The sequence below is a fragment of the Solanum lycopersicum genome, chromosome 1, assembly GCF_036512215.1.
Source record: "Solanum lycopersicum chromosome 1, SLM_r2.1".
NCBI classification, from domain to species: Eukaryota; Viridiplantae; Streptophyta; class Magnoliopsida; order Solanales; family Solanaceae; genus Solanum; species Solanum lycopersicum.
The window spans coordinates 93,844,044-93,855,597 of NC_090800.1; the positions used below are offsets into that span (position 1 = coordinate 93,844,044).

The 11,554-nt window shown below is 33.0% G+C and overlaps 1 protein-coding gene across 1 annotated transcript; it reads right to left on the minus strand.

Annotated features, from left to right (window-relative positions):
* Positions 1-1,252: 1,252 nt before the first annotated feature.
* LOC101264564 (synaptotagmin-1) lies at positions 1,253-9,759 on the minus strand. The gene is given in 12 exon segments (NM_001329409.2): positions 1,253-1,602; positions 2,008-2,139; positions 2,754-3,104; positions 3,189-3,435; positions 3,542-3,618; positions 3,933-4,007; positions 5,546-5,647; positions 5,778-5,896; positions 6,203-6,326; positions 6,424-6,474; positions 6,561-6,659; positions 9,527-9,759. Coding segments are annotated over 12 exon segments (1,620 nt in total). The 5' UTR covers positions 9,638-9,759; the 3' UTR covers positions 1,253-1,470.
* Positions 9,760-11,554: the final 1,795 nt, after the last annotated feature.

Sequence of the window (11,554 nt, forward strand, 5' to 3'; positions counted from 1 at the left end):
GAAATTATTACGTTAGTCTCATAAATGCTCTATTAATGCATTATGGAATTCAAAATGGTCATTTTTGTCCTTAATTTTTTCATGTCTAGCTAAAAAATGTTCAAATCGAATATTTCATCCAAAACATTTCTTCCGTTAGAATCGAAGACTCTACAACATCTTGAATTGGTGCGTTAAGATTACGTTCATCCTCAATTATCACATTGTGTAATATACTATTTGTAGTCATTATGTCATGTAGCATATTCTTTCTCCGAAAATGTAACAGACGTGCAATAATTGTAGAACTCCAAATTTGAAGCAGCTGCATGGTACTGGCATTTTGTAGACGTGGTTCGGTTATTCCTATTTGTCTCTATCTATTGGTGGAGAGGTATATGAAGTAAAACTGATTCACAGCACGAGTTAGGTCATCCGCGAACAGATACCCAAAGTGTACACGAATTAATTATTATGTTATTATTATAGTTCATGTTGTATTTAAATTATTACGCCATATATTGTATTGTTATTTGTATTTAAATTAATTTTTTCATCTTACCATTTTAGTTTTGTACATTCTTTATAATGAAAATTATTAATAAAATAAATTTATATCATTGATAAAAATTTAAAAAAATATAAATTATATGAAATTAAAGTAATATATATTAAATAATATATTTTTTAAAATATTATATTACATTTAAATAAGTTATGAATATTAAATATTTAATTAAATGAAACTATATGTAAAATAATATCTTAATTGAAAAATAATAAAAATATATTATAAACATAAAATAAAGAGTGCGAATAGTAGTTCTCCAAATTTGAAGAACTAGTATTCAACTCTCTAAATTTGAAGAAGAGAGAGTGATTTGGAGATGGGTTCTAAAGAGCATTCTCTATTTTACTCACCAAATAATAGAAAATAGAGAGTAAATAGAGGTGGGTTGGAGATGGTCAAAATACTAACAAATTAAAAAACAACAAAAAGCAAATCAAAATAAAAATGAAAACTCATGAAAACAATGAAGATGAAAAGGGTATAAGGGTAGTTTTGTAATTATTTAATCTAATGCAACTGTTAAAATGCTATGCATTACTAATACACACCTAATGCATGCATTATATTTCCTAATACAACTAGCAAACAACCCCATATACTCTATACACAACGGCACCGGCCACAAACATACACGATTAAGCGGTATTTCATGCTGCGCAGGGGAACAGATTCTATGACACAGCCCTTCTAACAAAATACAGATGAGCAACAACCAAAAAAAAAACATTTTAATCAAACAAGGTTGTTATGTACTAATGTACAAACAATTGCAGAGATTATTCCAGCTTAAGAACTGAAAAAAGAAATATTTATGTCTTCACTCCTCAAACATCCATCATGAAAAGAAGAATCAAGAGAACAAAAAAAAAAAGAAACAGAAGAAAAAGAAAACAAGTTCAGGCATGGAAGTTGCAATTAGCTCAAGATGCGGTTCGCCATTGCAGCTCGACTTGAAGGCGACCGTTCTTTGAATCAATGAGGTGGTACTTCTCATTGATCCTTTTGTTGCTAACAACATCGGAAAGATTTATATCAACATAACCCAATGTCTCCTGCGTTAAGAAGTGTATATAAATAATTTAAGTCAATAGATAAAGCAAAATCTCTAACACTGACCAAGATTGTGAAAAGAAACACCCTTTCATCCCATCATCCTTCTTAGAAAACATAAAAGAACTAATCTAGCAAGAATGCATGTGATTTCATCCTTACAGACGCGACTGTAGAGTAGTAACACAGTAAATGACAATTGTGGTTCACCTCTTGAAAAATAAGTTAGATAAGATGCACCATTTCAATTCCCGATTATGTGGTGTTGTTACTATTGACTGCAATACACTTCAACATCATATTCGAAAAGGTAATCTCAAGTTTCCAGAGAACTACTAATTGCACCACTCACCATTCCTCCCTTAGGCCTTAAGGCATAGAAACAACAGAAAATGTAACGTATGTACCTTAGGATGCAATAGGCCAATCCTTGTAGAGGTGCTGACAACTTCCATATGCACCCTATCATTCACAGGAGGCTCCTCCAACACAAAAGTAAACTCCTCTTCCCATCTTGGATCCCTGTTCTTCTTGACTTGCTGTAATCAAGGTGGATAAAATCACGTCTAATGAAATTGAGCAAGATTAGACATAAATTGCAGACTCAGAAAACCGACATAAAAAAAAGTTTTTAAGTAAATGAACCTGCAGCAGTTTCTATTGCTAGTCCTTCTGCATGTCTTATTTACCAAACACGTCTAAGTATATATTATCAATTTCAACACTTCTATCCAAACACATAAATAATTTCTTAAATTAGCTTAAACACTTAAATGTGCTTTTAACACGTGAAAATTATCAGTTTCTTTAAATCAACTAAGTCTCTTAAAAATGCCATTGTTATTCTTGTTTAGGTGGCATAACCTGATAAGCATAAGGGTAAATTACTGTTTAGATAGGTTATCACATCAAGGTTATCAATTTCAGTTCTTTAGGAAGTGGTCAAGTAATCAAGTACTCTGGGAAGCAGGGGGTAAATTCTAGAGAACATGGATACCCCGAGGCTAGCAAGAAGACTGAACACGTGTGAGGTAGAGGTGCTGAGGTTGGAAGGTTCAAGATGAGTGAGAAAAGAGTCACATATATCCAACCAATTTGTATTGCCATCCAACGAGCGACCAATGAAGGCTAGAAAAAATAGACAACTTTGTACCTTAGTTTTTCTCTCCTCTCCTTTGAAAAGAATCTTGACATATGGATTAGTATGGTGCTTTCCTTCAACATCTTGAGCTTCGTGGACAATAATCATAAGGACGCCTCCCCCTGGTGGTGTTCCTTCTGGAACCTTATGTGCTGCATCATTATCTTCAAAATCTTTTGGCAACTCATCCTCCTTAAATGGTTTGTAGGTTAATTCCACCATGATCTGACCACGGTCCTTATCATTTTGAGAATCATTCGCATCCATGTTCTTTAGGAGACTCAGTGTCATCGTTTTTGTTTCATCAGGAGTCAAATCTTTCAGTGGAATAACGTTCATGCCCATCTTATCATGCTTGCCAATCTGAATAAATAAGGGGGTGAAGTTTGAGATAGCACAAAGAGGGACCAAAAAATGAAATGTGTATCACAGAACTAGAAAGTTTACCTGCTCCCAATCATAAACAGAGAGCTCCAATGCTTGCGATTCTGGATCTTTAACAACCATATTAAATTCCTCATTCCACTCTGGGTTTAAATTCTTATGCCTTACAGGGGTTTTCTTTGAAGGAAGTTTTGACTCAGTGAGCTTAAGTTTTACGTAAGGATCAGATGCACCCAGTAGATCTTTTTTTTTCAGATTCATAGCCCTCAGAATCTTCACATGCAGGACCCCAACAGGTTTTTTCATTGCTCTACATGTTCGGAAAGTGAGAACAAAGTTATTCAGCTAACTGAAAGTGGTAGCAAAACCTTGGATGAAGAATATGATAACAAAATCTAGAAGTTCAGAAGACATACTTGGATGGATCCAATATCTGCACTTCTAGAGATTTAGGCCAAAGATACATGTTAGCAACCTGATCTTTAATAGTCTCCTGCAAAAAGAGTTCCGCGATATTAATATTATGCCTTGGCCATAGCCACAACAGAAGTGTTATCCCCTGCACATGCAGTTATAGCAGTTTCATTGTGTCATTAAACTCATATCTCTACACTCAAGAGTTTTGATAAGAAATTCCTACTATTCTTAACCTTAGAAGCTAAGCAACATATATGCTTACATTCTTCAGTAAAATACAGGAAAGATCTCAGAAAGGATCCAGGTTGTTTATTCCAAAATAGAGCAAATGAGAGGCATAAATTGTTTCAAAAAGAAATAGAAGATCATGGACATTAGAAACTGTAGTACCTGGACAAACCTGTACAAGCCAGGGATGGACATAAGATCAGCCCCCAAAAGCTTCAATCCAAAGTCAACATGTGGCTGCATACCAATAAGAATGTACAAAGATGATGTTTTCGTTTCATTTTTCACTTAAAGAAAATCAAACGGAAGATGCAGAATCTTTACTGGACATCATAGACTCCTTGTAAGAAGGACAAGGACATATATCTTTGCCTTTCAACTGTAAATATTGTTTAAGCACAGCCTTGATGCCGACATTAATATACTGTTACCTTTCTCAAAAAAATAAGATTCTACTAAGATGAATGTCAACAAATGAATGTGCCTTAATAAATTGAAGTGAGCCCTCAAATATATTATACTAATGCAAGACCAAAGAGGCTGTGGAATATCCAGGATATCTAGAGCAGCTTGCCCTATCAGCACATTTAGAATCATCTTAATTCTAATCAATGCCTCGATTATTCCCCTGACAAATGACATCTGTACATTCAACCCAGAAACATGCCGTTCTCCCAGTCTTGGCAGTAGGGACACCAATGAAGGCTGTAGTCATGTGCTATCATCTCTCATGCATCTGCATAATTATGGAGCCATTTTGATACACTAACTTCAACCTAAGCAACCAATTCGCTCCAGGAAGCATTGCTGCATGCAACATTTTGTGGCAAGGGAAATGGCAACCATGGTGCGGAAAATTATTTTTTGAGAAGCTATTATGGCCAACTATGTGGGTGGGTATATGTCGGAAGGATCACGTGGATAGTGGACTTCCGAAAGCCAATCGAAGATTGAAATTGGGAGTGAAATCAGAGATGAGGCAGAGGAATTTCTCAACAAAGATATCAATAGGAGAAGATGGCATGGCCAAGATGATATAGAGAAGGTCATGGGAAAAGTCAATCAGGGTTGAATCGGTTCAATTGAAGTTAACACAAAGAGATTGTTTGACAGAAAAGAAAAAGAAAAGTAGCAGTTTCCACTTGGTAAGCAACACAGACAATTTTAATGGGGGATAGTCCACGGAAGAGGGGTCAAACATAATGAGTTGGAGTTGGAGCTGATTGTAAAGGAATATGGAGAAGACAAATACCACCTCATGTTGCACTGCAGCTTTTCATCTATGTTATGCACACTATTATTCACCTTGTTAACATTCCAAGGGAGCTACCAAGATCAGGCTATAAAGCGAGGTTGAGATGGAAAAGATTGGGAGAGTGAAAACAGCTTGGAGAACAATTTCTTAAAACAATATTATTCAGACTAAAACATATAAGAGATTAATCCATAATAGTGAGATGAATGAAAAAATATAGAAAGATCATTCTTCCTTACCAACATTCTTGGTGTAAAACAAGAACTTTTTGTTTTACAAGAAAAATGGGGATAGTTTCATAGATGATTGTACCATCGAATATGTTCTCGAGTAATCAGAGTGGAGGACATGCCAACGAAATAACCACATGATCACACAAGGAAACAAGACATAATAGCTTTGCTATACAAATCCCTTGGTTTATTTCTTTTCTCCCCACACAAAAAATGCCCTTTGTTTATTTCTTTTCTCCCCACACGTATATCTACTCCCAAAAAAAAGTCTCAGATGCATAACCAACCTTTTCCATGAGGGACACAAAGATATTGGCAAAACATGGAAAGCTTGGAACCAGAGGCTTCAGAGTAATACGTGGAGCTGCAAAAACCTGCAAGTCCACAACCTGAAATATCCACTCAAACAATTAAATTATGGCTTTTGTTGACATTCTCTTTTTTGAAATTGACTTTGCGTTGGCATTCTGTTGGATGAAAATATAATCAAAATGTAGAACATATGGAAAAATGCAAAACCTGAACAGTTGCTTTCAATCCGAATGCTTTGACCGCAACGGTAACATTAGGATTTCCAGCCCACTTTATTGATGGTTCCATGATCAATTCTTTTTCTTCAGTAACATAGACCTTCATCCCTGCCAAATAGAAGCATCGGATGAATTTAAGCAGAATTACGGTAACTTCCCACTCAACTGCTTAACCCCTTAATATTAGATATGAGCATGAATTTCAACAAATAAATGGATCAACAAAAAAGTGACACACGGCAGACTCAAAGAGAGAGAATAATCAGTTAATTAAAATTTTCTCCAAAGACAAGTTTAAGTCATTTTTAGGCAACGCATAACTTATGCTACATATTATTTTTTTATTAATCTCAGCACCATTTAAGAGGAAAAAAAGAGAAAATGAAATTTGTCACAACGTAGAAAAAGACTAACCCTGGAAAGTAGGGGGTAAGGACCCCAAAGTTAGTGTCTCAAATTCAACAGAATCAATTTTATACTTCGGTATTTGTTCAGCAATAATTGGTGCCGCAATATCTTTTGCAGTCCTGCAAATTGCCTGTTTAAAATAGTTGAGTACTAGTTAGTTTATTTCCCTTTTAACAAATATATAGAGGAGATAGATAATCCAAAATGCTGTTCAGACATTGAAGTACCTTGTCCAGGTAAGGCCACATATACTCGATAAATTTGTTGAGCCAGTCCACCTTACGTTCAGAAAATATGAAGAAAATTAATATATATTCACTGATGAGCTACTTTAAATGCAGGTTAAAGGCCTCAATATTCTTACACGGTCATAATCTGGACATTTGACCCAGAGAGGAATTTCAGACAGCAACTGCTGCAAGCTTTTAGAATCTCGCTCAACCAATGGACGAATAACAGGGTCCTGATAATTACAAGAAATCCATTAGCTGTTCAGCCAAAAAAAGGGACAAAATACTTATTGGGTACAACTGAAAAGAAGTAGCTGTAAGTAAACAGACACAGGAAAAAAAATGAAATACACTGAAGAACTAGTGAAAGTGTTTAAATAAGACAGAAGCAACCAACTAAGTTGTGACCTCTTTTTTTAATTTATTTCATCGGTAGTGAGTTATGACATTTACAATTAATTTTTTAAGCATCACATTAAAATTTAACAACGCCGGTTTAAATATTCATATTGTGCAATTTGTGAAAATTTTATAGTATAATATTAGTATCAGTACTAATGAAATGGTATCAAATACTTCGAGCATAGCTGTCCACGGGTTAGGATCATTCATCTTGATGTGGTAGCATTTTCCATGATTGGACAGTCCAAAAAGCATAAAGTAAAGACGTGATTCCACAAGAAATTACTTACCAAGAAAGGTGATACTCGACTAAGAAAAATCTTTCTGCCCTTTTTAGCTTGCTAGTTGGATGTTTAGGACGTTCATAGGATTGAATAAAAGCACCACCCCTAAGATCCTTTTGGTAAGTGTCTTACTTTTATTAAGTATAGCTTAATGAAATATACTTCCAACAAAATGAAAATAAGATTTAATGTTTTCTTCGCAAAATGTTTCATCTATTTCTTTCTATTGTTATAGTATCTGTTTACTTCCTCACTTAGATACTCTCTTGGCTACTTTTTCATCTTTCATTTTGATCTTTAGTATTTGTGAGGAATATCAAAAAAGGATAGGAGTATAAAATTACTCATTCATGTCTTACTCTACCAATGACCTGACAGAGTGATTTCCCAACTTAACATGCTTGATGATTCTGTGAAACTGATGTTTCATTTACAAACATCGATAAGTATTATCAAGTATAAGTCAAATTATCTACAAACATAATGCTGAAATTACAAAATATTTTGGAAATATGTACTTCCTATTTGTCAAAAAAGAAACAAAATTTGAAAAATGGAAATTAAACTTTTTTTCTGAAAGCGTATAACCTTCACATGATCGAAAGATGTGTGATTTGGTAATAAACCAACCATTGTCACACTCAACAGGCCCATGTCAAGTTTTGTGTTCTCCTTATTGAATTGTGTGAATGTCTCTATCTAAAAATTTAAAGATATGGAGGTGGCACACTTCTATTTACTTAACTAATAATAATATGTTCAAGGCATCCCCTCACGTTCAGACTCTCTTTTACCTGGGTGAAAATCCAAATACGTAATTGTGAAACATGACCCTTAGATCTTTGCCTACTCTAATATAATATTAAAATGTGTAATTGTCACATCTAAAAGTTTGAACTATTGAAGAGTACAATTGTTAATTTTAGTTAATTATGTCTTTAGCAAGGCCTACTAATGTGAAGGCTTGATTCTTTCATGGGTCAAACACGTGGGATCTTTCTTTTATGAAGGGTTGTGGTTAGATTTGAACCGAAGACTTTGCTTGCTTTAATAGCATGTTGAATTGCGTGACATCTCGTTAAGAAACTAATCCAAAAATATCATATTATCAAGTGGATGAATCAAACAGCCAAGTGAGTATTGGCCAACCCATCTAATAAAAAGGTCTCGAGAAAAACATAAATAAGTCCGGTTTATTTGACATGCTAACTTTTAGGTTTCACCTATTTTCTTCACAACTTTGGAAAAAAATATTGCTAGGCTATTATAGTTTTGCAAGCACTTGTTGGATGGAAGGTTCACCTGATATTTGACTGAATCTAATTGAAACAAATTGTGCAAATAAGTTACCTTTACTTAACAAATAAACAAGATTTAAGTAAAACATTGACCAATCCAACAAAACACAACTAGTGATGTCCGGTAAAGCATGCAGGTATTATTCTGAAGAGAAATCGGAATCTTTAGAGTAAAAATATACTTAGTCAGTTCATGTTTTTCTCGCTTGATAGTTGATATATAGTTAGACTAAACAGGTGTCACCAGATCCATTGTAGATGTCTCACAAATTTTTCAAATGGTTCTAGTTAGACACTGATATTCCTAGTTAATGATTGTATGACAAATGCTTATAACATCTGCGTCCATATCCATGTGATCTATTAATTCCAAATTGTACTACTCTATTTCCTACAAAGACAACGCCTGACCTCCATAAAAACGTTTAAGTAAAGTGAGTGTATTGTCTTCTAAATTTCCAATTGAAAAAAAAATAAGATTGTCCATTTTACAACTCTAGATTTATAAACCTAAAATATGTGTCTTTGTGAAATGAAAATTTCCAGTACACCGAATTAGGGTTATTAGAACATTGCCCACTTGAACTTCTTAACATCTTTTTTCTGCTATTAATGAAGTCCTAGAAGTCAGAAACGATTTTATCTATACTGACCCCTGCATCTAGTACATCAATTAGTGAACATTTTCAAAACTTCAAATGATTCATACACCAGGCTACACTGAAATATCCAATTTTGTAGCAATGGTGCATCGTACTCTTCTCGCTAAACCAAACAATTGAACCCAGAAGTTCAAAAAGGGCAAATGTGTTGCCTCTAGTAAATTAGGTCAACTGTGGTTTGACTTAGACAACTATACTAGCCCAAGTCCCTACAACATCGGAAAATTGTATGCAGTTTATACTATCCACATTCCATTTCCAATCAACTGTAATCCGAATACATAATTAACTTAAATTTTTCCTTCCACAAAATCAAGTAACTCTTTCCTCATTTTCCGATCGGCACAACGCAAATAGTAACGGTAAACACATGAATACAGCATAGACCCATAGACCATAGAGGAAGGTAGCAATTGAAACAAAAACAGAAAAATAGAACAGAAGAATGTAAAACCTTAACATCACAGGGTTGGAAATAGATGAAGAGATAGTAACCGATCGTCAATCCACATGAAACCCCAACTCCAAATCCACAAAAACCCAAAATCGTACTCACAAAACCCATCTCAGAGTACCTTTACTCTCCTTGAACTCTTCAACTCAAGAAAATCATATTTGTGAATCTGATATACCTTTTCTCGTAATCTTAACCAAATGCCATTATGATTAGAACAAACCATTCGACTTAAAGGAAAAGGACGAATGTGTCCTCGCATGTTCTTCTTTTGGCACATTCAATTGTCAATGAAACCGTGTCCTTTCAAGTCTTTTTCTACTATTTACATATAGATATTTCGGACAAGCTTTAGCGCAAAGGACGCTCCAGGTTAAAGGAATAGTGTCTAAATTAACTGACACGTTAACCTACTTGAAACGGCGATACATATTAGGGGTACGCGTTTTTTACTTTTCATTTTCTTTTTAATTAACCGTTTGGCTTGCCGACGTTATTTGCAAGCTAGCAGGGCCCCACTAATTAAAAGTCACCTAAATTTCATTACTATGGTCAATTTGATTACATACTATCCCCTTCAAAATATAGCAATCCAAGTTCAATTCGACCAATTTTGAGTTAATTGAAAAGCTCACAAAAAAAAATAGTTATTTTGAATATGTAATTAGTGAATAAAATTGAAAATTTATAATATCTTTTACATCTCAATTCTCTCTTTCACTATATTTAAGAATTATTTGGTACAAAGATTAGTAATTTAGAAATTAGCAATGTTGAGGTTAATAATGCAAGAATTAGTAATATATGATTTATTTTTATCAAGCATTTGGTTCATTATTTCCCACATCATTTTATGTTTGATTTGAGATTTTATAAAAAAAAATGATTTTTTAACTAGACTTTTAAATTATTATATAACTAGATTAATAAGTAAATAATTGTTGGATATAGCTATGAAAGAACAATTTTATCGTCATTATTACTTTCTTTTCACTTAAATTATTTGAGGATAAATAATTTTTATCTTAGTAAATTGATCATTTATAAAATGTCAATTTTCATTTTAAATTATCAACTTTTAAAATTGAAAAGATGGTAGATAATAGTAAAATTGAATAAACCATTTACATTTGTACAAAAAATTTAAGTTATAATTTAATATGTATGCAAATTTATGAATTGTTCAAAACACAAATAACTATAACATACAATTAGTTAATGTTAAACAAACTCATATTTCAATTATCGTATTAATTTGTGTTGGCTTCATTTAGTAACACACAACTCTCTCTAACTAACCTGTAAGCTAATTTATTTAAATAAATTTACTGATACAAATATAAAACATAAATCTAAGGAAAAAAAATGAAATGATTTGAGAGATATTTTTGTATTTACATGAACTTATGTCATGGTATTATATCCTATGTATTATTAATACCTTCAAATGAAAGGTATTAGTAATACATCTTATAATATCATGTAGGAGACATAACTAATCAATCCATGAATTAATTATACACAGTCCACAATTCATACCAAACATAGTACTAAATAATATCATACATAATACATGAATTATTTCTTCTAATGCGGCCTACCAAAATGACCTTTTACTTCACTACACACTACAATATTTTCCAACACATTTCATTTTTTTTACATTATTTCTCTTCTTCTCAATACAAAATAAGACCACACTATTTACATGTGATAAATGTTTTTTTACAATGAATAAGGAGATAATTGATGGTTAATTAGATAATGAATAGCCCGAAAGTTACATAAGTTACAAAGAATAATGAGATAGAATAATAGATGGAATTAGTGGTAGATCGTGACAATATTTGTTACAACTTACAAGAGTTAAATCAAAATAATGACCACATTTTTGTCAACTTATACCCACTAACATGAGCACTTAATATTTAAATTTTAATATTAAAATGCATAAACACCAATATTCCCCCTACTTGTTTCAATTAAAATAAAATAGTGTTTCACAATTTAGTTGAAGATAGACAATTA